The 25,040-nt window shown below is 54.2% G+C and overlaps 4 protein-coding genes and 1 long non-coding RNA gene across 14 annotated transcripts in view; 2 read left to right on the plus strand and 3 right to left on the minus strand.

The window, feature by feature from the left end:
• SUPT5H (SPT5 homolog, DSIF elongation factor subunit) overlaps window positions 1-2,763 on the minus strand; it is a 28,323-nt gene extending 25,560 nt beyond the window's left edge. For 2 of the 3 annotated variants that reach the window (XM_059383137.1, XM_059383135.1), the window contains exons 1-2: window positions 2,665-2,763; window positions 2,333-2,410 (exon numbers count right to left, since the gene is read on the minus strand). In XM_059383137.1, coding sequence (XP_059239120.1) covers window positions 2,333-2,407 — 75 coding nt within the window. In that variant the 5' untranslated portion in view covers window positions 2,408-2,410; window positions 2,665-2,763. Of the gene's footprint in view, window positions 1-2,332; window positions 2,411-2,640 lie in introns of all 3 variants that reach the window. The other variant, XM_059383136.1, reaches the window with a different exon arrangement.
• A 48-nt stretch (window positions 2,764-2,811) lies between these two features.
• LOC132005695 (uncharacterized) lies at window positions 2,812-4,186 on the plus strand. Of its 2 annotated transcripts, XR_009400879.1 has the most exons (3): window positions 2,812-3,052; window positions 3,174-3,259; window positions 3,572-4,186. It is a non-coding gene; the product is annotated as an uncharacterized LOC132005695 (long non-coding RNA). The 2 variants fall into 2 exon arrangements; XR_009400878.1 differs by lacking the exon at window positions 3,174-3,259 and having other exon boundaries at window positions 2,818-3,052.
• Window positions 4,187-4,292: 106 nt separating this feature from the next.
• On the minus strand, window positions 4,293-6,801 carry LOC132005694 (uncharacterized). 2 transcript variants are annotated; one of them, XM_059383139.1, is made up of 4 exons: window positions 6,780-6,801; window positions 5,915-6,073; window positions 5,752-5,796; window positions 4,293-4,895 (listed from the first exon to the last, which is right to left on the minus strand). In XM_059383139.1, exons 2-4 carry the CDS (start codon window positions 6,023-6,025, stop codon window positions 4,641-4,643), a joined length of 411 nt encoding a protein of 136 aa, XP_059239122.1. In that variant the 5' UTR covers window positions 6,026-6,073; window positions 6,780-6,801; the 3' UTR covers window positions 4,293-4,640. The 2 variants fall into 2 exon arrangements, with proteins under 2 accessions (XP_059239122.1, XP_059239121.1); XM_059383138.1 differs by lacking the exon at window positions 6,780-6,801 and adding an exon at window positions 6,540-6,763.
• A 1,174-nt stretch (window positions 6,802-7,975) lies between these two features.
• Window positions 7,976-11,505, plus strand: RPS16 (ribosomal protein S16). Its single transcript, XM_059383019.1, has 5 exons — window positions 7,976-8,098; window positions 8,232-8,333; window positions 10,908-11,004; window positions 11,120-11,167; window positions 11,309-11,505. The coding sequence occupies exons 1-5, from the start codon at window positions 8,051-8,053 to the stop codon at window positions 11,452-11,454; spliced, it is 441 nt and encodes a 146-aa protein (XP_059239002.1). The 5' UTR covers window positions 7,976-8,050; the 3' UTR covers window positions 11,455-11,505.
• Window positions 11,506-11,527: 22 nt separating this feature from the next.
• On the minus strand, window positions 11,528-24,983 carry PLEKHG2 (pleckstrin homology and RhoGEF domain containing G2). 6 transcript variants are annotated; one of them, XM_059383018.1, is made up of 19 exons: window positions 23,348-24,038; window positions 22,224-22,492; window positions 22,046-22,146; window positions 20,980-21,046; window positions 20,785-20,831; window positions 20,388-20,538; window positions 19,942-20,079; window positions 19,532-19,732; window positions 19,171-19,263; window positions 18,994-19,080; window positions 18,599-18,632; window positions 18,411-18,512; window positions 18,242-18,289; window positions 18,124-18,162; window positions 17,934-17,950; window positions 17,652-17,828; window positions 16,614-17,541; window positions 15,337-16,534; window positions 11,528-11,746 (listed from the first exon to the last, which is right to left on the minus strand). In XM_059383018.1, exons 1-19 carry the CDS (start codon window positions 23,454-23,456, stop codon window positions 11,692-11,694), a joined length of 3,861 nt encoding a protein of 1,286 aa, XP_059239001.1. In that variant the 5' UTR covers window positions 23,457-24,038; the 3' UTR covers window positions 11,528-11,691. The 6 variants fall into 6 exon arrangements, with proteins under 6 accessions (XP_059239001.1, XP_059238998.1, XP_059238997.1 ...); XM_059383015.1 differs by lacking the exon at window positions 11,528-11,746 and adding an exon at window positions 24,620-24,983 and having other exon boundaries at window positions 14,638-16,534; window positions 23,348-23,477; XM_059383014.1 differs by lacking the exon at window positions 11,528-11,746 and adding an exon at window positions 24,131-24,983 and having other exon boundaries at window positions 14,638-16,534; window positions 23,348-23,474.
• Between the last annotated feature and the right edge of the window lie 57 nt (window positions 24,984-25,040).

Below are 25,040 nucleotides of genomic sequence, written 5' to 3' on the forward strand. Positions count from 1 at the left end.
GTGCTGAGGAAGTGACATTTGCACACAGCAAACCAGAAGTCCTGGCCAGGAAAAGGACCCTGGGATTCTGGTCTCATTAACACCAGGATTTAACCACATGCAGCACCCTGAGGCCATGAGTCAGAGAGACCAAGAACCCAGTTCTACTGCTTAAAGCAAAAACCCTTCCTAGGGGGCGCCTGGGTGGCTCAGTGGGTTAAGCCGCTGCCTTCGGCTCGGGTCATGATCTCAGGGTCCTGGGATCGAGGCCCACATAGGGCTCTCTGCTCAGCAGGAAGCCTGCTTCCCTCCCTCTTTCTCTGCCTGCCTCTCTGTCTACTTGTGATCTCTCTCTGTCAAATAAATAAATAAAGATCTAAAAAAACAAACAAACAAACAAAAAAAAACCCTTCCTAGCATCCTCCCACCTGCTTTACCCCCACCATGGCTTCCCAATTCCTCTAATTCTTCATTGGAAGCTGAGGACTCGCTACAGGGCACAAGGATTGACAACCAAATGCCTACAGAGGTCAAGAAAAGATATAAGTGGGGCAGCTCAAAGGAAACCCATGGTACTTTCTGTTTATCTGACACTTCCCAGGACACAAGTACATGAAATCTTTCCTTTACTTAAATTCTCCATAAGGGGGGCGCCTGGGTGGCTCAGTGGGTTAAAGCCCCTGCCTTCGGCTCAGGTCATGATCCCAGGGTTCTGGGATCGAGCCCCACATCAAGCTCTCTGCTCAGCAGGGAGCCTGCTTCCTCCTCTCTCTCTGCCTGCTTCTCTGCCTACTTGTGATCTGTCTGTCAAATAAATAAATAAATAAATCTTAAAAAAAAAAATTCTCCTTAAGGTATGTATGATAATAAATGGCAACTGATATATACCAGAATTGAAGAAAATTTCCCATTCCACAGCAGGCTGACACTTGAGCAAGAACCTGCTGGACAGAACAACGCTGATCTCAGGTTGCTGGCCTCTCTCTCTTTCCCAAAAAAGCAGAAAAATCACGATTTCTACATGAAGTAGCCCTTACAAGTGTTGGCAACTAACTTTAAAAAACTGATTCACATTTCCAGAGGTTAAAGGAGTTATCTACAATCATCGAGTTATCTCTTCATTAGTTTGTTAACTGTTGCCCACTAAGTGTAAACTCCGTGAAAGCAGATTTTCCTGGCTCCACTCTCGCCAACACCTGGAAGAATCTGGAACACAGCAGCAGATGCTCAAACATTTATATAAGGGGCGCCTGGGTGGCTCAGTGGGTTAAACCTTCTGCCTTCAGCTCAGGTCATGATCTCTGGGTCCTGAGATCGAGCCCTGCATCGGGCTTCCTGCTCAGCAGAGAGCCTGCTTCCCCCTCTCTCTCTGCCTACTTGTGATCTCTGTCAAATAAATAAATAAAATCTTTAAAAAAAATTTACTTAATAAGCAAGTCAGAAACAAGCAAAAGCAGAAAATAGTTAATAGCAGAATATTTAAAGTCACATATATCCCAGGAAATGTTTATTTGGTTCCCGAAACAGTAACGTTCAATAGACCCAAAGCCAGAGTGACCCTTTCAAAACATGAGATCACACCCCTTCTTCACTCCAAAACTTCACAGCTCTCCCACACTCAATCAGCACGAACTCCTCACCAGAACCTTCAAGATCCTATATGATCTGGCTCCTGTTATTTCTTTGTTGCACTCACTCTGACCACCCAAACTCAACTCCTTGTTCTTTCTTCAACATGCAGACATGCTCCCAGCTTCGCACGTGCTGCTTCCCCTTACTGCAACACTTTTCTTCCACAAATGACTCACTCCCTCACATCCCACAACGTTTTTTTCAAGCATCACCTCTGAGACTCACCTTATTTAAAACTGACCAAGACTCCCTATTCTCCTTCTCTACATTTCTCCAGGGTACCCTCTGCCTTACTAAAGGATATACTTATCAGTTATGTTTATTTATGACCACAAGGGCAAAGACTTTCAAAACCTATTTTGTTTACTGATGCAGCCCCCGCACAAAGAACTGTGCCTAGTACACAGCAGGCACTAAAAACATATTTCCGAAATGATGGCGCACACCCCAGTATAAGAGCTAACAATGAGGCTTGCTATAGGCCAGGTCCTTTATACACATCACCTGTTATTTCACTGTACCTGGGGCATCCCTGCTCCCCCCCACCCCGCACCTATCCCTCTGCCTGACTTAGGCTTGCCTACTTCTCTATCACTACCAACAACCTGGAAACTCCCAAAGGCTGGAGCTCGTTCTGATCTCCTCTGAGCTCCCACAGGGGCCTTTCTGCCCTGGTACTGTCCCAGACGCGATGCCTCCCCACCATGTCCCCGCCACACACCTCGGCCTCCTCGCCGTCACTGCTGCGCTCGCTATCCTCCTCCTCGGAGAAGTTGCTGTCCTCGCTGTCCGACATCTTCTACTCTTGCAGGAAAAGACGGCGGCCTCAGTGCGTCCCCCGGACAGGAGCCCCACCCCAGCCTCAGTTTCCCCGCCAGTTCCCGGGAAGAAGAAAAATCCCTTAGCGCACTTCCGGCAGCCTAGTTCTGGCAACCGTGAGACCGAAAGACTACCCTCTACGCCACCTTCCGTGTCCCCGAGTCCGGGCTCTAAGCCTCCCTGTGCCCCAGCGAACCCCAATCCTGCCACCTCAGCGTCCGACCCACTCCTCACCGCTCCGGTTCCACCTCAGTCTTCGGTACCAGCAGCTGTTCACACGACGCCAGGCCGAGACTGACGTGCCCTCTCGCGAGAACCTACTCGTTGGTCTCGTCTAACGCGAGATTTCCGGGGCTAATCTCCGGCGACGCACTTCCAGGACGCCATCTTGAACGTGGCAGATCTGTCTTAACGTAGAGCATGGAGTCGACATCTCGGGAAGGTCAAAGAGGGGTAGAGTTACTCCCCTTCTCCGAACCGGCTCTTCCAGCTACAGGAGTTCGTGCTTGAATTTACTAATGAGGTGTGTCAAGCCGTGAGGAGTCAGGGAATGACCAAATAATAATGAGTTAGCAAAGACATCAGACTTTATCTCCTAGACCCTCTAAAACATTCCTAGGAGGTAAGTATCCCCATTTTGCTGACAAGGAATCTGAAGCTCAGAAAAAATTAACTGCTCAGTGGCCGACTAAGGCTCCTCCCCAAGTTTGGGTAATCCTGAAAACCCTTGTTTTCCTTTACAGATCCCCAAGTTTAAGTCCATGTGAATTTACATATTAGTAATTATTTGTCTGACGGTGGCAAAGAGGACCGGGCATGAGAGAGAGAGGTAGGAGAAATTAATCTGATGAAGGGAGAAACAGATCAGAAACCTTTAAAAACACATTGCTAAAATTTCTTGCATAAGCATTGAGACACCTGGATTCAATTTACAGAAATTTAATATGCACCTAGTTACAGGGTAGTATAGTGTGGTTGGCCCACCAGCTGGCTCACAGGACAGCTACTAGGGAATGAGTATACCACACGTGCGTGCCTATAGGAGCACACACTCCCTGATCCAACAATCCCAGACTGAAACCAACGTGGGGGTGGGGAGGAAAGCTTGGTTGCTCTATAACAATGTTTCCCCTTCTTAAAGGAAGCTTGGTTCCCTTAAACAGCAGCTCTTCAAAACAGGATTCCACGTACAAAATGCCTTTTGATGTTGCTGCAGGAATGAGAGGGAACAGTAATTTCCCCGCCACAGGAAGTTTGGTGTGTCCGTGGTTCCCAACGCTCAACCCCAGCAGTACAGAAGATGATGCAAGAAGAGAGCGATGCACTGTAGCTGCAAAGTGGAAACAAGGTAGCAGGAAAGTGGAAACAACCCAATAGCCATCATAAAGACAGTGGATAAAACAAATTGGGGTGCATCTATACAATGGGATAGTAATAAGCTGTTGATAAGCACATGAATGAATCTCAGAAACATCATGCTGAGTGAAAGAAGCCAAACACTAGCATGGATATATGTACCTACTACAATTCCCTTCATATGAAACTCTAGAGAAAGCAAAACTGATCTCTACACTCAGCAGATTAGTGGGTGTCTACTACTGGAGGTGAAGACTGACGGGAAGGGGCATGAGGGACGCTCCGGGGTGATGGAAATGTGGCTATGTGTATACCTTTGTCAGAACTCATTGAAATGTACACTTAAAATGTATGCTATCTATCTGTAAATTACACCTCAATGAAGTTGATTTTAAATCTATGGTGTTCAGAATCTGCCAGAGACCAATTATCAAAATCTCTGGGATGGGGCCTAACCATCAGTATTACTTCAAAGCTCTCCAGGTGGTAATTATTTGCAGTCAGGGACTTGAGGTACAAGACTCCCCTTGTCCTCTAGGGGTGGGATTAGGTTAGAAGACACCTGTGCCATGCTTTGTCCCTTCCTCATAGAGGAGAGAGGAGGGAGTATCTGAGAGAGAGAACAGGACCAGATGGGGGCCCCCACACCCTAGGAGGCCAGAGATTTCAGGCTTCAGATCTTATCTTCCTCCTTCTCTCCTCTTCCCCTTGGCTCCTTGGACTGCACATGAAGTCCTCTGGCCTAGAAGGAGAAGGCTTAGGACTGGAAGCTGGGGCTAGAGACCACGTCCTCTCCCCCTCTCTCCAACAAGCCTCTCCAGCAGCAGTACCAGGCAGTCTGTGTCCTCCCAGACTCATGCTGAGGGCCGGTGCCGAGCACATGCCCCCTGTAATAACTCCAAGAGCTTGGCCAGAAAGAGAGGGACAGGTCTCTGGGGATGTCCTTCGCAGGGTGGACAAGGGCCCTGGCCAGTCACCCACAGCTGGGACCCCAGTGCATCCAGCAGACGCTGTAGCCGGAACACGGCAATCCCCAGGGATGGGCCCTCTTCGAACTGGATCACAGACAGCTCCAGCCGGAAGCACCCTAGAGTCTCAGCAGGACACACCTGTGGGGACAGAGTGACTTGGTGTCTCTGAGCAAGGGTCTGATCCCAGATCCCCAGTTCTGAACTATGACCTGGGATAATCAACCCGCCTCGTCTCTTTGGCCCTCAGTTTTCTCATTTGTAAAAGAGAACTCTGAAGAATTCCTAACTTCAGGGTTGATGCCCGCCTCTACCTAGGAAATGACACTTCTTTCTTAAAACACTTGGAAGTGCTGATTTTGTTAGAACAAGATACATTACCACTCTATACCAGAAATTGATGAGCACATCCAGGGTGTGAATACTGCTCTTGTGGACGCGTGACCCTTGTGCAGTGTGTATTCTGCACATCCCTATATGGTGTCCCTAATAAATAAGCTAACATACTTAGAACATTTAGACCAGTACCTGGCAGAAGCATCACTATCTAAATGTAGCTGTCATCCTCACCACCATCACCATTGTTTGTTGCTATGTGCCAGTCACTGTTCTATTAGGTGCTTAGGATAGCATGGGCGCCTGAGTGGCTGTCAGGCATCCAACTCTCGGTTTTGGCTCAGAGTCATGGGATAGAGCCCTGAGTCGGGGCTCCCCACTCAGCAATCTGCTTGCGATACTCTCCCCACTGCTCAAGGGCATGCATGCATTCTCTCTCTCTCTCTCTCCCTTTCAAATAAATAAATCTTAAAAAAAAAAAAAAAAAGAGGTTTTGGAGATAACAGTGAACAAAATGTATCTGTGAAGGCTGAGAGGTGGGTCAGAGCAGCTGGACAGCCAGAACACCATACCCCTGCCTCCTGCCCCCAACATGTGTTTTGAGCCTAGTGGATTCTCCCTGAACTTCCAAGGTCCAGTAAGAAGCTAATGAAATACTCACCGAGAGGTCATCTGGTGTGTAGAGAGTGCCATCATTTTTGTTTCCCTATAATTTGGGGTAGGGAGAAGAATCAGATCTTGGAGGGGGGAGCCTGACCCTTCCTCGAGCATGCCCCCTACCCCCTCCCTGCCTGTCTCCAGGCTTTCCCCTCCGTCCTCCTCACCAGCATCTTCATGATGGCAACAAGGAAGTAGAAAGGCTCCCGAGGACAGAGGGGTGATCCTAGGCCTCCCAAGGGTCGTACCAGCAGGAGGATGGTCCAGAGTGACCACATGGGCACCCTGCCCACCGCCCAGGCTTTCTCTGGTCCCAGCCCAGCATCCTGGAAGCAAGAATTACAGAGAGCTAGTTAGAAGACTAAAGTCCCGGACCTCTTCCTGCCCAGCTCCACTCAACCCAGATACTCAGGGAATGTTCTCCAATAGCCCCGCGGGAAGATGGCCATCCTACAGCAGGGTGGGTCCAGGTCAGAGGGTTCCCTGACACCTCTCCCCCAACCGCCACAGGAAGATATGAGACTCAGCAAAGGTGGGAGTTATCAGCCCAGAGAGACTAGAGGATTTGGGGAAGTCCCCTCCCACCCCCCTCCCCAACAGGTCCATAAGGCAGTACCGAGTGTGTGAGTGCTTGAATCCCGCCGCCTGTCTTCTCATTGGAAAACACCCCTGCTAGGCTCTATCTGTGTTTGCAGGTGCATATTTGGGGGTCTTTGCTCTCCTTTCTACTTCTAATTCTGTATCAAGTATTCCATATTTCAAATATCTTGGAATCTCCATGCTTCCATATACCTGTCCGTCTTCGTTCTCTGAGGGCTGGCCTCTCTGCCTCCGAATCGCCGCCACTTGTGTTTTCTGGGTCATTCTGTGACTGACCCTGTGTCTATCTTCTTTCTCCTCTTCTCCATTGGCCCCTTCTTTGTCTTTTTCCTTCATGTGTGCCTGTCTCTCTTGTGCTGTGTATCTGTCTGTATGCCCCCCCGCCAAGTCAGCCTCTGGGGGCCCCCTCCCTTCACTTCTCCCCTCTCTTACCCTTTTGGAGCTAGACTCTGGGCTGGAGGATCCTCCCTCCCGCCACAGACCCGCCCAGCAACCTCCACCCCATCACCACCTTCCAGGCACAAGGTGAATCACCATGGTCCTTTGAACTTTGGACCTCTGACTCAGGGCTGCCAGAGAAGCTGAAGAAACTGTGGGCTCTCTGCAGGTCTGAGAGAGAAACCTTTTGGCTGGGACCCTAAGGAGTATCCTGAGTTTGGGGGAGCAAAGGGGCAACTCAATCCTGAGGTTCCTCAGATGGGATGGGGGGGGATACTGGGGATAGAGAACTCTGTGGGGAAGAAGCCTGGAGAGTAGGATGATTTGCAGGGGGAGGGTATGAAGAGATGATTTGAAAGACCCTGGAGAAAGAGGGATTCTAGGGTGGGGACCCTCAAGGGGGGCATTCTGGAGGGTGGGATTCTAAGGAGTGGAAAATCAAGGGGAAGCCAGCTGCTGGCAAGAGGAGGCTCTGAAAGGAAAAGAATTCTTAGGAAATGTAGATTTTGAAGGAGGGGGCTCTGAAAGCGAGAGAGATTTTGTGAAAAGGGGATTCTAACGGGGCTGTTCTGGGAAAGGTGGATTGCGGGCAGAGGTAGATTCTGGGGCTCTTGAATGGAGAAAGATTCAGGGAAAGAGGAAGTCTGGGTGAGGGCTCTGAAGAGTGTGATTCTGGGAGAAGACTTTAAAAGGAAGGAAATTCTGGTGAAAGGTGGATTCTGAGGGGCGCTAAAAGGAAAGATTCTGGGAGATGATTCTCGGAGGAGTTGGTTCGGAATCCGGAATTTGTAAATCCTGACTTCCTGCTGTGGGTTCTGACGGAGAAGGATTTGGGGAGAAGGGTGTCCACAGGGCAGGATGGAGTTCACAGAGTATGGTCAGTGCTAGGGGTAAAAAGAGCTTCTTTAGACGAGGGTAAGAATCGATTTTAGGGCGGAGGGAGATTATCAAAGAGCTGAAATGCAAAAGAACCAGCGATGGCCAGCGAGGACCGAGGATGTGAAGAACAGCCCGCCCTCGCCCTTCGTCCGCGATTGCACCCCGCACACGTCAGGTCCCGCCTCCTCCGGTCCTGGGACCCACTTTGTCGCCACTATTCCGAAGTCCAGCCCTCTGGCCGCAATCTGAGCCGTAAAGCGCTCTCCCGTCGCGACACTGCACTCAGAGCGCCTGCGCAGACCCTGAAAAGCGGCCAGGGAGGCCCCGCATTTTCCTTTTCCGGTTGCAGCGCCTCGCGGTGAGGAGTTCTGGCCTACGTTCCAGCCATGCCGTCCAAGGGTCCTCTGCAGTCCGTGCAGGTCTTCGGACGCAAGGTAGGCCGGGTGCCTGATAAGAGGGGCGGAGGGAGGCCGGGGTTGGCTGGGGCCTTCGGGCAGGTTCTGAGGTCGACATAGAAGCGGGGGACCGAGGCTCACGTGGCTCCGCTTTCTCCCTCGCTTTCCGCAGAAGACAGCCACAGCCGTGGCGCACTGCAAACGGGGCAACGGCCTCATCAAGGTGAATGGGCGGCCCCTGGAGATGATCGAACCCCGCACGCTACAATACAAGGTGCTGGCATTGAGGGTGGGCGTTCGGGTTGAGTGGAGGGCTTTAGAGAGAGAGATGTTTAAATAAATGGGTTCTTGGCAATCCTTGGTCTTGGAAGCTGAGGGAATCTGGTATCAACAATGGGATGTTTAGAAACTGAGTTGGGGACAGAAAAAGGGTCATTTGGGGGGCGCCTGGGTGGCTCAGTCTTTAAGTGTCTGCCTTCAGCTCAGGTCATGATCCCAGGCTCTTGAGATCGAGCCCCGCATCGGGCGGTCTGCTCGGCGGGAAGCCTGCTTCTCCCTCTCCCACTCCCCTTGCTTGTGTTCCCTCTCTCGCTATGTTTCTCTCTGTCAAATCTTTAAAAAGGAAAAAGGGCATTTGGAGATGGAGTTGGATTTTCAGGGGGTTCAGATATTGTGATTAAAGTGGACAGAGTGAAAACTTGGAGATTAAAAGGGTGACTTCAAAAATGGGACATTTGGGGGTGCCTGGGTGGCTCAGTGGGTTAAGCCTCTGTCTTTGGCTCAGGACATGATCTCGGGGTCCTGGGATGGAGCCCTGTGTCCCGGCTCTCTGCTCAGCAGGGAGCCTGCTAACGCCCCTCTTTCTGCCTGACTCTGCCTACTTTTGATCTCTGTCAAATAAATAAATAAAATCTTAAAAAAAAAAAAAAACTGGGACATTTGGAAGCCCACTCATTTGGGGACTGCAAGGTAAGGGGAGTTTGTGCGGCCTGGTTTTTTATAGTATAGTAAATTAATGGCAGATGTGTGTCGTGTTTACGATCTAACCTCTCTTTTTCCCTGTTAGAGCATATATTCTCTGAAGACAGAAATCAATTGCTTTCTTAAGACATTTTGTTTAAAAGTAGGGTTTGGTTGTTGTAGGTGCTTAATAGTTAAATACTGGAAGAACAGGAAGAGAATTTGGGTTTGTTGTTCTTTGCTGTGAAAGGGGTTCCTCCCCTCCCTGTTTTGGCCTTAGTTTTTTCAGCTCAGAATGGAAAGAGCAGAATCTGTTTTTTTGCCTTTTTTAACCTGTGGTGTTACTTGAGTCAAGTAACATATTCTCTCAGGTTCATTTATAAAAGGGATAATTTCTATCAAAGGACTGTTGTGAGGACAGAGTAGTTTGTCAGTATAAGCTTCTTGGTATATGTGAGAACTTACTTGTTTTTTTCAGAGTGTTGCTTTTACTTTATTAGTTCCAATTATTTTTTAATTTTACTGATGTTGAAATGCAACGTTAGTTTCTGGTGTGCAAGGTAGTAATAAAAGTCCGTATCGGGGCGCCTGGGTGGCTCAGTGGGTTGAGCCGCTGCTTTCGGCTCAGGTCATGATCTCGGGGTCCTGGGATAGAGTCCCGCGTTGGGCTCTTTGCTCAGCGGGGAGTCTGCTTCCCTTCCCGCCTCTCTGCCTGCTTGTGATCTCTCTCTCTCTCTCTCTCTCTCTCTCTGTCAAATAAATAAATAAATAAATAAATAAAATTTTTTTAAAAAGTCCATATCATTTCTAACTCTGAGAAATAACATTTGTGTTGTAGGTTTAGTTAGAATTTAATATGACGGTATCTGAGATCCCTTTGTATTATGGTGTGCTCTTACCAACTGCTGGTTATACAAAGCTTTGGTTTGTGTGGCCTGTGTTGAGTGCTGGGGACACAGCAGTGATCAGGTAGCCCCAGGCCCTGCCCTCACAGAGGCCCTAGTCCAGTGGAGGCAGCAGACTGGACTCAGTACTAGACCCTGCTCCAGCATAGTCTGGGTTGAGATTGGGGAACCCAGAGAGGGGTTCTGCCTGGATAGAAGGATTGGGACAGGCTTGGAGATGAAGGTGGGGATCTGTGAGCTGAGACCTAAAGCAGGTAAAACAAAAACATCAGGCACCTACAAAAGATCTAGAGCTGGAATGGGAGAGCATGGCATAGGTTGTTGTACTGTTGTAATTTGGAAATGGGATGCTCAGAGGGCTGGGCAGAGTGCTTAAGGGGGGAAATCCAGAAAAAGCACTGGACGGGGCTTTTCATGGTTTCTGAAAGCCTTGGTGGCTGGAGAGGTTGGCCTTGTTGAACTAAAGTGCCAGCACTCTTTTTTTTTTTTTTAAAGATTTTATTTATTTACTTGACAGAGAGAGATCACAAGTAGGCAGAGGGGCAGGCAGAGAGAGAGAGAGAGAGGAGGAAGCAGGATCCCTGCTGAACAGAGAGCCCGATGCGGGTCTCGATCCCAGGACCCTGGGATCATGACCTGAGCTGAAGGCCAAGGCTTTAACCCACTGAGCCACTCAGGCGCCCCAAGTGCCAGCACTCTTAAGAACAAGTGCTAGAGATGGGGTTTCTGAGGCCCCAGAGGGACACAGATGGGAGGGCCCAGCTTAGGTTGCCTTCAGCAGTCTCTCCTCAGGCTTCAAATCTTCCCTGCTCCCCTGCCTATGCAGAGGGGTCTGCAGTGTCAGCCTCCTCCTCGTCCACAAGTGCTCTTACATCAGCCGTGGTAGAAGTTACTTGGAGAGAGAGGTGTCAGGTGCTCAGTGAGGTAGCACTCAGCTGTCCCGGTTGTCATCTAAAATCCTGTCGTGTCCCTTGCTCCTCTAGCTGCTGGAACCTGTTCTGCTTCTAGGCAAGGAGCGATTTGCTGGGGTGGACATCCGAGTCCGAGTGAAGGGTGGTGGTCACGTGGCCCAGATTTATGGTGAGTTCCAGGAACTGTGGGCATGGTGGTGGGGAGGTGGCTCTGAGAGCAAGGCCCTATTCTTGGGCCTTCACAAAGCTGACAACACTCTCTCATGCATGTATTTCCCTCACAGCAATCCGCCAATCCATCTCCAAAGCCCTGGTGGCCTATTACCAGAAATGTGAGTGAGCATGGCTCCTTCCAGACGGGTGGGTGGGTGGCAAGTGGGGGACCAGCCCCTCCCCCAGCCCAGTCTTTAGCCCCAGAGACTTGGAGGGCATTTCCATGGCTCTCTCAGTTCTCACTCTCTTTTCATTCCCAGACGTGGATGAGGCTTCCAAGAAGGAGATCAAAGACATCCTTATCCAGTATGACCGGACCCTGTTGGTAGCTGATCCCCGGCGCTGCGAATCCAAAAAGTTTGGTGGTCCTGGTGCCCGTGCTCGCTACCAGAAGTCCTATCGATAAGCCTGTCGTGAGGATGAGGGTTCATCTTTATAATAAACAATTGTTATGGGACTTAAGGTTTCAAAGACTGTTTTGGTGGTTTTTGGTGGGTCTTGGACTGTGAGAAATGCAAAAATGCCCCAGCCTGGATTGTAAACTTACCCAGAAGACAGCACTCTAGGGTCAGTGTGAATGGGTGGGAGAGGCAGGTGGGCCCTCCCTGCACCTCCAGTAGAGTCCGGTCTGGGGAGTTCTGGGCTATTGGTTGTGTGGGGTGTCCTTGTGAGTTTGTCCTTTTTCAGTCCATTTGCCACTGTCGAAATGGCATGTCAAGGAGGAGCAGTAGAAAGTGTTAAGATCAGTGAACTAGAATACGGAGACAGGAGAAACCTGGGTGCATTCTGAAGTCAACCACTAATGGCCATGTTGGATTAGAAAGCAGTTTACCCTAAAGCCAACCTGTAGGGAGACAGGCTTCGGATGGGGGAGCGGATTTCCCCGACTGGTTTCATGTTTCAGGATGGCAGTACTACTGGGGAAAGGTTCCCAGTTAAACTCATTGTGGTGATTGTCTTTACAGGGCTCAGAACGTGTCTGAGACCTTAGCTTTAGTACCCACCACGTAGTAAGAGCCAACACTTAGTGGGCTCTCGGATGCTATTCCTGGGCTACACAGGACATTTCCATCGTCAAAGTTCTGTGGGACAGTACTGGTGTATGTATAGGGAAGTGAATGTTGCTTGTGAATTCAGTTACTTTTGGCCCCCCCCCCCCCCCCCCGTCTTTGCAGGAAGCCAGTGACTGTTATTGAGGGGAACGTGCATCTCCACCCACATTATCCCTTGAGCCAGCCTAACTACCTCAGCCATCTGTCCCCAGGCTAGGGCCCACACTCCTCTCCCTGCTGCCAGGGTACCGGCAAGAACACTGGACATGGACAGAGGAAGGAAAACCTTACAAACTTTTTTTTTTTGTAAAAGATGGAACTTGAAATTTACTGTCTAGTTGCCCTTTTTGTCTCTGCCCAGTCAGTAGAGTAGGCCTGTGTGGCTGCTGTGGCTGGGCTGCAGACAAGAGAACATGTTCATTGTGAGGCCAGTTCTGTAGGACGGCACAGATCAACAGGGAGCGTACACGGATAGTGCTGCGTACAGGTGGACAGTGGGGTTGATTAGCTGGGCTGGCACCAACTAGGTTCCCAGCTAAGCATTGTTCCTGTGAGGTTGGTGGCAGGCAGAAGTCGAGATGTTAGCTAAGAAAGGTAGCCTAGTGGCCACGAAAACTAGCTCACCAGGCTCTTCATGGGAGATGTGGTTAATGGGTTAATGGTTTGGCTGGCATTAACCTAAATGTCCCAAAGGGGGCAGCAGGGCACTACCCTCCCACTTTTGAGCGTGATGGAACTGTGGCTCTAAGGACAGCTAGGCTGACCTATCAGCGGGCAGATTAGTGGACCAACAAGGAGTGTATCCCAAGGCGCTGTCAGCAAGGACTGTTAAGGGGAAAGCTAGGAGCCTGGCAGGTGTCAGGAGTCCTGGAATCCAGGGGTGGGGAACAGGAGGGGCCAAAGCAAGCCTGGTGTCCATGGTTTTCTTCCAGGGTTCAGAGACCCCCTTCTGAGGCTCCTGGCTCCCTGCCAGAGGCACAGCTGGGATGTATCTTGCATCTGGAAAGGCGGAGGGGGTTCGCCTCTCCTTCCCCACTTGAGGCTTTGGAGTAGACTGCCCCTTTCTCTCCCAGCCGCCTCCTCAAATACCGGGAATTCCGGCGCCACTGGGAGCCCAGGCCAGGCTGGGAACTTTCCTTCAGCTGGGAATGTGCAGCTGGAGGTGGAGGAGGGGAGGGCAGCTCAGCCCTAGCCCAGCTGTATAGCCCAGTAACTGTCTGATAAGGGACTAGAAGTCAGCAGCTGACATTTACTGAGCCAGGTCTTGTTTCTGCTGCCTTACGCAGCTAAGGATCACTTAGGGCAGGCACTAGGCTGTAAGCCTTATCCCAGAGGGAAGGGGTTCCTTTTATCCATTCGGGCACAAAATAGACACTTAACAGTATGGACTCCAGCTAGACTGTGTGGATCTGAGTTCCAGCTCTGCTTCTGCCTAGCTATGTGATGGGGCAGACCCCCTTACTCTCTATTCTGTTTCCTCATCTCTTGAGGATCAGAAACCATCCTCATGTGTCTTTTAGGGACACAGAGGATTCAAATTGAATGAGTTCACATAAAGCGACTAATGCCATTGCTATGCAGATAGTACTCAATAAACCGCCACTTTTTTTTTCTTTCCATTCACTGTTCAAACTTCAGATTCCTAGGATGGACAAGGTGCTAAGTACAAGAGGTTTAGCATTCAATGAATGAAGCTAGTATTACCAAAGAAACTGCTGAAGTTATGCTGCTTGCCCAGCATAACACTGCTGGGAGGGGGCAGAATGATTCTAACATAAAAGCCTTTGTCTCCGACCTGAATTTCTCTTAGGGGTGGGGGCACTTGAGAGGTCCCAAACTAAAGTGAGGGAGTAAAAAGATCCAATGTGTGTAGGTGGGCACAAGAATTAGAACATTCATGTGTTGGGGAGTGAGAAATCAGATGTGGAACGGACTTTGCAGAATCCCAAACCCAGTTCACTCTGGTGTTAGTATAGTAGAATCTCTGAAATTTTGTAGTACCAAGACTCAGAAGAATCTGATTAAAGAGGGATGGATGAAGAGCGATCGGAAGGGATGGATGGATGATAGGGAACATAACGTGATGGCACTGATGGATTAGATGGTTGAATGAGATGTAGGGATGCGTAAAAGGGGAAATATGGAGGAACAGAGGGATGAATGGAGAGGGCCGGTTGGACAAAATGGACAGGTGGGATAATGGAGGAATGGGTATGAGAAAGGGGTAGGGGGATGGATGAATAGGGCAGAGTTGATTAAATCATGGCATATGGATTGGAAGATGGGACATGGAGTAGGGGAGATGGGACAGCCAGCCGATGGATATACATAGAGATGGCTGAACAGATGAGATACTAGCAGACACAAACTGGGTAAACTTCTAAGTTGACCTGGAACCAAGCTGCTTAACTGGGTTTTCCTGGATGGCATCAAGCAGTTAATAAACTAAACGCAAACACCAAACTAATGGGTGGTTGTCAGTAATTTCTCCAAGTTTGAGATGCCTCCTGTTTTCAGAACCACTGATTCATGCTGTGTCAGACCTTCGCATTCATTGTCTTGTCATCCGCCCACTACCTCCAGAATGGGAAAATATACATAACTTCATAATATTAACAAAATATTAATGACATCCCCTTCCCCATCCCTGCTGAGTTAGTCAAGGTAAGTAAAAAGGACCATTCGCCAAAGCAGCTCCCAGGAGTTGGAAAGCTGCAGCAATTTCTAGACCTGTGCTCAGTGTCTGGACTTCTGGTGAAGTTCTGAGGGTCTGTGGCATCCAGCTGAAGTCCTTGCTTTTCAAGAAGCCCGATATCTGGGCTCACATGTGAAAAGGGGCATCAGGAGCTCCCTGGGCCCTGCGAAGGCCCACAGATTCATGGGCAGGGGCCAAGAGAGCAGGGTGGTTCAACCTGACCTGGGCCTTGGCTGGCCGGAGCCGCCCGCCACCCCCAACGTGGATGTTGACCGTGGTGGCATAGCTGAGCCTCCGGGCTGGGGGCGGTGGGGGCTGCAGCTGGGGTGGTGGTGAAGGGGCCCGCGATGCTGGGGCAGAGGAGGACCAGGGACCCCGGGAGGCCAAGGGGGCTTCTCCCCCAGACCCTTGCCGCCGAGCCAGGCTCTGGCTGATGTATGAGGCTGCCAGGTACCTTGAGAGGGCAGCTGCGTTGGGGCCCAGGAGCTGCCGGGTCGGAAGAGGGGGACTATGGGGTGGGGTCAACTCTGAAGACTCTGACCTGGTGACAGGAGAGGCCAAGTAGTGTCCTGGTTTGGACAGAACCATGGTGGTCTGAGCCGGGGTGGAAAACAGGCCCTGAGAGTCCCGAGAGCCTCTCTGCTCAGGCAGGAGTGTCAGGGCTGGACCACGGACGTCGGAGAGGCTCCTCTGCTCCAACGGTGAACGTTTTTGGATCTGAAGGTCTGTGAAGCTTTGTTCCTGAAGCAAAGGTGTAGCAGATGGACCCTGGGTGTCTGGGAGGCCTCCCTGCTTGGGCAGTGGTGGGAGGGCCTGGACTTGGGTGTCTGGGAGGCCTGGTCGCTGGGGCAGAGGTGCAGCAGCTGGAACATTCGAATTCTGGGGCAAAGACAGTGCGGTGCTGGCTGGGAGCTGATGGTCGAGGCAGCATTCGTGTGCAGGCAAGGACGAGGTGCCCAGAAACTGAATGTCTGAGGGGTCTTGGGGCAAAGAAGGCGCAGCGCTGGCTGGGATCTCATGGCTCGGGGGGCCTTCCCAGGCAGCTAGAGGTGAAGCACCCAGAACTGGAATGTCCGGGAGGTCATGTTGTGAGGGCAGTGCAGCGTTGCCTGGGATCGGACGGTCCAGGCTGCTTCCATGTGTAAGCGAGATGTCGACAGCTTGGTTGCCAACACCAGCCAGAAATGGAACATCCCTGGGACCTCCTTGTCTGGTTAACGGGGTATTGCTTGGGCTCTGGCTATGTAGAGGACCTTCTTGCTTGGGCACAGTGGCGGTAGCTAAAACTGTGACGTCAGGACAGCATCTCTGCCCAGGCAGGGCTGGGCTGGTTGGAACTTGGGTGTCCATATGGCCTCTATGCTGAGGCAGAGGAGTGGTAGCTGGATGCTGGACTTCCAGGTGGCCTCCTGGGTCCAGCAGAGCTGTAGCCAGCACCTGCACATCTGGGGGGTCTTCCTGCGGGGGCAAGGCTGTGGTGGATGCAGCCATGCTCTGTATGTTCTGAGGGTCTCCTTGCTCAGGCAGACGCCTAGCAGCTGGTACCCGGATGCCCAGATGGTCTTCCTCCGGCAAACTGGAAACAGAGAGACCCCGGCCACCTGGACAGCCTCCCTGCTTAGACAAAGGTGTGGCAGCTTGAACCCGGGCGGCAGGACCCAGAGGGACAGACTCCTGGGCACAGGTCAGAGGGAAGGCCAGCTCACACACCAGCACGTGTCCAAAGGCAGGCAGAGGCCCTGTGTGCACAGAAAGAACGGAGTCAGGACTGAGGTCTCCATGGGGGCCATCTCTGGCAACCACACACCTGGACCTCACCTGGCTCAGCATGCTCTTGGGACAGGCGGGGGGACAACTGGGGCTGGGCCAGAGCACGAGGCCGGCGACGGGGGGCGTTGGCCGATGCCCGGGTCTCGGCCCGCTGCATCTGCTGGATCCGCTCGCTGTAGAGCCGGGCTAACTCTCGCACCCGGGAAGCTGCCCTCTCCGAACTAGGGGCTCCTGCCTTCCCGCTCCCGCTGCCTCCGCCCAGATCCGAATCTTCCAGGATCAGCAATGGCTCTGGGAAACCTGGCCGGGCCAGCTGCCCCTGCTCCAGGGCCCGCCAGGCGCTGCGGATTTCTGAACAAGAGCGGAATTCCAGCTCATCTGGGAATCCCTGATCTTGGGGGACATCCTGGGGCTGGAAGTCTGGGAACGGTTCCCCTTCTTCAGGCTCCTCCTGCCCTGCCCTGCCACCTGAGGAGGGTTCCCCCAGTTTTGCTGAGCTGCCTCCGGGGAACAGTTCTCTCCTGGTGGCTACAGCCTCATCGGGCCCTTGCAGAGGTCCCTGGAGCCATGAGTCACAGGGAAGGGCGGGAGTGCTGGCGAGACTAGGAATGTCCGGGACATTAGGTATGGCTGGAGGGCGGGGCATTTCAAAAACACTGGAAATGTCAGAGAGGCTAGGAAGGTGGGGAATCTTGGGAATTTCAGACAGGCCGGGAATTTCAGGGAGGCCGGGTGCGTCTGGACTTTTGCTAAGGCCGGAAACGTCGGTAGTTTCAGCCGCGCTGGAACTTTCGAGCCCTTCCAGGACGTGGAGCGGGGAAGGCCCCCGTTCGTCCATCTCTAGCTCCTCCTCCTCCTCCTCTTCTGAAGAGTCTCGGCTGGGCAGGGCTCGGAATGTGAGGGTTTCACTGTCGCCTGGCACCTGGGAGTCTCCAGAGAACTTGGGAATGTCGTGGGGGGATGGCGGCAGTGGGCACTGGGGAAGAGGCCAAAGATGTCAGGGCAGGCTGGGCCCCCTGGCCCCCTGGGGCTATTCCCCTCCCAGCTGAGAGCCCCAAGGACACCACGATGTGATGCCCAGCTCACCCCTGGATCCCGGAGGCCTCTTTGGTTCAATAGTTCCAGAATCTCTTCAGTGATGGAGGTCCCAGAGGGCTCCAGCGTGGGGGTTCCAGTGTCCTCCAGATCCTCAGGGGGTCCGGAAGTTGGAACTGGTGGCTGAGGCTCTAAGGGGGGGTAGAGCTCCCCCTCACTGCCAGTATGCTGTGAGCAAGGAGAGAGGATGGAAGGCTGGAGTGAAGGGCCCCATCCCTTTCTCCCAGGCCCAGGAGTACGGGTCCACAGACCCTGTCCTAGGGTGTTTCTTACCTTGAGTCTAGGCTTAGCTGGGGATGGAGAGATGATAAAGAGAAAAGAATGAGATGCGGGAACAAGGTCATTCCTTACAGCTGATGAGCTGCCTGTCACCCTGCACCCATGCCCATGGGACATCCCCTGGAAAAAGACAGACAGACAGACAGATGGGGCTGGACCCAGCTGGGCTGGGGCAGTCACTTACCGTTTGGTGGAAACATAACGTACGGCTCCTTTACTGGCTCTGGGGAGAGAACACAGTGATGTCAAGGACCCAGCTCTTATCGCATTCTCTAGTCAACTTTTAGGTGGAGGACACTCACCAGACTGTCTACGGCCACGGCGGGTAGCAGAGGGTCCCGGAGATGGAGCTGGGGGACAGGGAGATTAGAAGCCCATGAGGGGCCCAGCTCCAGGCTCCCGAAGAAGGAGGCTGGGGGTACAGTTCCTGGGGGAGAAGCCGGGGTGGGGAGCTCAGGACTCCATCTTTACCTGTGTTCCTTCGTCCAGGGGTGAAACTTCTAGCATCTCGAGGTCGTGGAGACCCAAGTGGGGGTGTCAGGGGCTCTGGAATAGGCTTACTTTTAGGAGCACCTATGGGGAGAAATTGGAACCTGATAATTGACTTTTCCTCGGGAGTCATGCCTCTACTCCCACATAATCCCAAGGCCCCAACTCACAGTGCAGGCTGTTTTCAAGGAGAACTTGTTTGGCCTGAAAGAGACAACGGTGGGAGTTGCGTGGCAGAGCGCCTGTCTCTGAGCGCCCCGGTCACAGTCCTGTTCATGGGTGCTGTACACATGAGGCACCTCACATGACTTGTGACTGTCAGTAATCCCCCCAACTCCGTGGGGTTAGTGCTGATTCCGCCAGGTGAGGAAACAGGCATCAGAGAGGTTGCCCAAAGTCACACAGCAGAGACATGGTGGAGCTGGGCTTTAAACCCAGGCAGCCTAACTCTGCAATTTATGGGTCATGGTCTAAGAGAGTCCCCTACCCTCAGGGTTTTGCAGAGCTATGGTGGGGGGAGGTCCTCCAGCTCGCTCAAGGCCTGTGGACATAGCAGGAGTTGTACCTTGGCAGGGATGGAGGCAGGGTGGTTCTCAAAAAAGAGACGCTGGAGACAGTGAATCCACAGCCTCTTCTCTTCTTGGTTCTTGGCCTGGGGGTGGGACAGGGCAGAGTTGGGAGCCGGGTGTAAGGTCTAGAGGCAGAGGGGAGCCCTGACCACCCAGCACCACCTTGAACCCACCTGGAGAAGGTGCCTGTGTTTGGGAATGGTCAGATCAGACACCTTGAACCCTAGAGGGTCTCGAGGACTCTCGCTCACACTCAGGTTGCAGCACTAGATGGGGGGAGGGGTGGACAGAAAGGGGCAGCAAGCTTAACTCCAGGCCCCCCAGATCCCTAGGCCCTCACCGGCATCCTGCTGGCCTTGCCCCTTATTAAACCTCACCCCTATCCTCGGACTCAAGAAAATGTGGCTCTTTTAACCTGGGCGGTTCCTCCTTTGTAGACCCTGCCACTAGCCCTCCCTGTAGGTACCCAGCTATAGGTATAGGTGATAAACCTTGCTGGGGACATTCTGGCCTCACCCCCAACCCTGAACTCACGAAGATATGGCCTTTGTAGGTGTACTCCGGGCCCCGGCGCTTGGCCACGAGCAGCATCCGTGAGAATAGAAAAAGCAGCCGCTCGCCCCCTCGAAGTCGGGGGCCACCCCCTCCGCCACCTCGGAATGCGCCCTCCAGCACCAGCTCCCCGAAAGCGCTGAGCTCCGGGCCAGTCCAGCCGCCCAGCCGCCGTTGCACTTCCTGCTGGGACCCCATCAGGTGCAAAAGGCACCGAAGTGCACAAGCACCGAGACAGGAAGTGCACACACAACAAGACGGGGGTGTCAGCCACAGGGCTGTGCTGTCCCAGCCAGCGCTCAGAGGCCGATCACCTCCACCAGAGGCCCTCCTGCCCGCTGCCCCCATCCAGCAGCCCCGACACCCCCCCGCCTCCATCTTCCGGGGCTCACCTGGAGGCGCGCCGCATGCTCCTGCTTCCGTTTCATGTCATTGATATACCAGGCAACCGCGGTCATGGACACGATGGCCTCTTCCACCATCTCGCGGCCCCCAGCGCCTGGGCCCTCCGCCCAGTGCTTGCCTAGCTCCTGCGAGGCAGTCCCCAGGCACCCAGGGAGGGGACAGAGATGAGAGAGAATGATAACAACAAAGAGGGAGAGAAACAGAAAAGTAGGGGCAGAGGTGGTGACCCAGTGAAGGACAGAGAGACACAGGCAGAGTCAGAAAGTGGGATCAGCTGGCGCCAGTCCCCACCAGCCACAAGCCCTTGCCCCAACTGCTGTCCCAGCTTCTAGGAACTTGTCCTGGGTCCACCCTCCAGATGTCCCACCAGGGGGTCGCCGGACAGGACCTTGCCCTTGCCCTCCCCGGGCAGCCCCCTGGGGCCACAGCCCACCTGCAGCAACAGATGGTACTTGAGGATCCGCTGAACAGGTTTCAGCAGGAAGCTCTGCAGAGGCAGTGAGTGGCGGAGCTGGGCCTGGCGCTCCTGCAACCACAGGGCTGCGGGTGGGGACAGCGACAGCTCCCGGAGCAGGGCTAGGGAGCTGGGGGTACAGCATAGGTCACGGTTGGGGGGTGGCTGGCAGCCCTGGGTTGGGGGTGCTGGGAGGGGATGGGGAGTGGTCAGGGTTGCAGGGGCTGGGGGCAGTCAAGGGCAGCTTAGGGAGAGATCAGTTACTGTCCTGGTCTGGTAGGGGTTGGAGCTGGATGGGTCGAGGTGAGGGAGACCGGCTGACACAGCAACTCAGGGGGCAAGGCCTGGGGCCCGGCAGGAGCTCCTCACCCCTCACCTCGGGTAGTTCATGCAGTACAGCGTGTAGATGTCAAAATCCTCACTCTGCAGGTGACACAAGAGTCAGGGAGACCCAAGGTCCCAAATCCCGAGGGCCTCCCTCCTGCCTAGCCCAGGCCTGCTCCCGCTGCCCCCCTGCCTCCCGCTCCGCCCCAGGCCTCATCCCAGACTGAGCGCCCTCACCCTGACTCACCCTCTGCACAAAGCACTCAGCAATGCCCCCCGCGCTGCTGCTGCCCTCCAGGTCCTCCAGGAGCTCACTGTGAGGGAGAGAGGGTGGTGAGGGGCTGCCCCATCCGCGAACCCCCCTGTGGGAGGACTCCAAGAGGCTGGGGCCTTGGTGGGGGCCAGGGTCTCTCAAGGGGTCACCACACCCAAAGGAAGTCTTCTTGCTGTGACACAGCAAGCTGCTCAGACTTTGTCCGTGGACAGCATCCTATTCCTCCGCTTGAAACACTGTCACAGGGGTGCCTGGGTGGCTCAGTGGGTTAAGCCGCTGCCTTCGGCTCAGGTCATGATCTCAGGGTCCTGGGATCGAGTCCCGCATCGGGCTCTCTGCTCAGCAGGGAGCCTGCTTCCCTTCCTCTCTCTCTGCCTGCCTCTCTGCCTACTTGTGATCTCTCTCTGTCAAATAAATAAATAAAATCTTAAAAAAAAAAAAGAAAAGAAAAGAAAAGAAACACTGTCACAGCTGCCATGGACCTGGGGTGGGAGTGGGGATTTTGTGAAATGACCCAGGGAGAGGGGTGTCATGACCCTCAGGGCTGCGATGAGCTTAAGATCCTGTTGCGGTTCTTGGCATGCCTTCTCAGATCTCCTGCAATCATCCGCAGATCTCATGAAGACACTCAGAGGGGTCAGGATCCTTGGACCCCAGCATCCTCCTTCCTGGGTCCTGGCCAACCATCTGGTCTATCTGGGGCTGAGGGGGTTCCCAGGCCGAGATGGTCGCACGAATGCTCACACTGGCATGATCTTCGGGCCCCACGTGAGCCCTGGATTCATCGTGATCCCACATCTGACACAGCACTGAGACACATCTCAGGATTTAGGCCTCCTTGGGGTCCTCAAGCTCCCATCTACCTCACCCTCCATCACTCTGGTTCCTTGCTTCCCATCATGATCCCTGCCCCAAGTCACCACACCCAGGTACCAGCCTGGACAAGGCATTATGGGGCTCCAAGGTCTGGGTTAGGATACAGCCCACCATCCCTGACCCTACCCACTGGTACCCGTGCCCAATCCCTCCCACCTCTGACCTGCTGAACTCGTAGATGTCCTCGATGTTGGCAAATAGCATGCCCACCTGCTCCGCACTCAGCCCTAGGACCCCACCATCCATCAGAGGGGCCAGGTAGTCCTGCGGGGATGACTGGGGTTATAGGTGCGGAGGGCTGGCCTGGGTTCCTATTGTGCTCAGGTGCCGGCTGGCCTCACCTCCACGATGCTACGAAGGTCCCGGACGTAGGCCCGCTCTGTCTCCACGATCTCTCGAACCACTCGCTCCAGCCTCGAGGGTTTGGCCAAACCCGGGGTTCCCACGGGTGACAGATGCAGGCGGATGGGGGGCCCTGGAAGGGGCTCTGGCCTGGACGCTGAGCAGACTGGGGTGGGCCCTGGAGCCGGGTCCCCCTCAGAGCCCACCGTGCTCAGGGATGTGGAGCTCCCAGAACCTCGGGGGGAGGCCATGGCAGGGGTTGCAGGACCTGCTGGGAGTGTGGAGCAGGAGATCAGGGGGTGTCCCCACCTGAGTGAGTGCTCTCAGCTCTACACTCATCCACACCACATCACTATCTTTCCCCAGGACTCCAGTCTCCTCTCCCCATTGCGCTGCCCCAGTCCTGGCCAGTCCTCTCCCATCAGGGTCTCCTCTGGGCTTCGGCTTCCACTCTTCTAGTCCACCTCCATGTGTCAGCCTGGGAGATCTTTATTAATCTGCCCATTTGACCCTGTCACTTCAAGCGCTCGAGTCCTTCACGTCCTCGGGATAAAGTCCAAACTCTCAGATCCACAGGGCCCTATGCAACGTGGCCATTCGAGACCTTTCCAATCTGCTCTCTTTCCATAACCATACCACTTCTCACACTCCAGACTCCAGTCCTATTTGCCTTTCAGTTACTCAAGAAAAACCAGCCTCTCTTGCCTCTGCACACACTGTCCCCTCAGCATGGAATACTCTTCCTTGCTTTTTCCAACTCATTCCCCCTCATCTTTCAATTCTGTTTAGATGTCTCCTCTTCCTTGAAGCCGGTCCCCTCCTCCATGAAGCCATCCCAGGCTGGGCTCCCACAGTGAGGGGATGGGGCTTTTCCACCACTCCCCACAACCCTGTCTCAGCCCTGACCATTCTACCACAGGTTTTCCCCTCTGGACTGTCAGCATCTGGGGATGGTTCCATCTGCCCTAGGCGACCTGGAGCTCTGTGTAGGCAGGGCTGGGATTGTATTGATCACTTGTGTTGCCAGCACTGCGCAGCACTGAGGCCAGCCATAGAGGTCCTCACAGTGCCTGGCCTACAGGACCCAATGCCCAGCAGACCCCACCCTCTCTTGCACGCTCACCTGTCTGGCTCTCACACACAGCTGCGCAGTCACACACTTCACCTGTGGGGCCACGGCCAAGGCTAGGGCTGGGTTTGGACAGGTTCGGTCCACGGGCTCCCTCGGGCATGGCTGAGTGGCTCAGCGCCTGCTGCAGAGAGATCCCCTTCTTGGATATCAAGACCCCATCAGCCTCCCCACACTGGCCACACTCACAGATTAGGCCAGAGAATTGGGAACCCGGTCTAAACCCAGGAGGGACCCCCTAAGAGTAACTAAGGAGGCAGACGGAAGCACGGTGACAGAAACAGGGGCACAAGCGGCGATAACACAGAGAAAAAGATGGAAAGGTTGAGACAAAGAAGACTGAAGCTGGGATTCTGGTCTGTCTGGGGCTGGAGGCTCAGGGATCCTGGGAACGTTTGGCTGGAGCCGAGGGCGAGGGGCAGGGCTGGGAAAAGCCGTGGGCGGGAGGCCGCGGGGTCCCAGGGGAGGGCGGAGGAGGCTGGGGGACCGGATGCCAGGGTCCTGCAGACGGCTCCCTCCCCCGCCCAGGGCTGCGAGTTGGGGCGCTGGCCATGAGCCCTCAACACACCTCCCCTCAACCTCCCAGCCAGTCCCTCCGCGATCCGCTTACTGCCCCCACCACCGCGCCGGGTCCCCAGCGCCTCCCCACACCCCTCCAGACCCAAACTCCCGCTGGCGCCTCCGCTCGCCCCCCGCCGGCACGCCCCCTCATTGTTCAGCGGCTGTGGCGCCGCCCCCTCCCCCAGCCCGTCGGGGCCCCTCGCCTCCCTCCCTCACCGCCCAGGGAGTCTCCAGCCCAGAACCGAGGTTGCTCGATTCTTATTCGACCCTAGTACGGTCCTCGGGGAGCCGCAAGGCCGGACTCCTGGGTCTCTGCAAGTTAGGGGCGTGAACTTCGGGTTCTCAGGCTCCGGGAACCACAATCCGGGGTCTCTCGGAAAGGGATGTAGCAGTCCGAATTTCTTGGTCCTCTAAATGAGGGATGCTGGGAGTCCCGACACTTAGCTCTTAGATGGGGCGCTGGAGACCCAAATTCCTGAGTCTTCCAGATAGGGCCGTGGGGCGACCGGATTCCTGAGTTCCCCTAACTCTTGGAGCAGATATTAAACCATCTCCAGGCGGGAGCGCAGGGGAGTCCCAAATTCCTGGGTCCCCTTGAAGTGGTGGGCGTTTCAGCCCCAAACAAACTGGCTGGGGCGCTAGGAGTCCGTATGCCAAGTTCGGATATCTGGACTCGAATATCTGGGAACCCTTGGAGGTAATCACCGGTCTGGGATCCCAACTTCTTTAACCAGGGCGCAGGAAACTCGGCCTCCAGGATCGCGCGGAGTGATGTCCCGGACTCCCGGCTCCTCCAGGAGGGGGCGCTGGGCACCTGGATATTTGGGTTCCTTTAGCCTGCGCTTTGGGGTCTCTCAGGGCGCGGTACAGACTCGCTACTCCGGAGTCCACGACTTTGGACCCCTCAAGGCTCTGGGATGAGTACCGCTGGGCTTTGGCGGCGGCGGTGCGACAACTGTGGCGGGAGAGTCCGGTCTCAGCTGTGAGGCGGGGGGCGGTCGCCGGGACCTTCCCCTCCCCCCACCAGCCACCCGGGCTCATATCCTGTTCCCGCCCGCGGGGGGGAGGGGCTGCCTTCCGGCCAGGCAGCCTTTAAAGGGTTAAGCCCCACCCTTGTATCTGAATA

The sequence above is a fragment of the Mustela nigripes genome, chromosome 17, assembly GCF_022355385.1.
Source record: "Mustela nigripes isolate SB6536 chromosome 17, MUSNIG.SB6536, whole genome shotgun sequence".
In the NCBI taxonomy this organism is placed as follows: Eukaryota; Metazoa; Chordata; class Mammalia; order Carnivora; family Mustelidae; genus Mustela; species Mustela nigripes.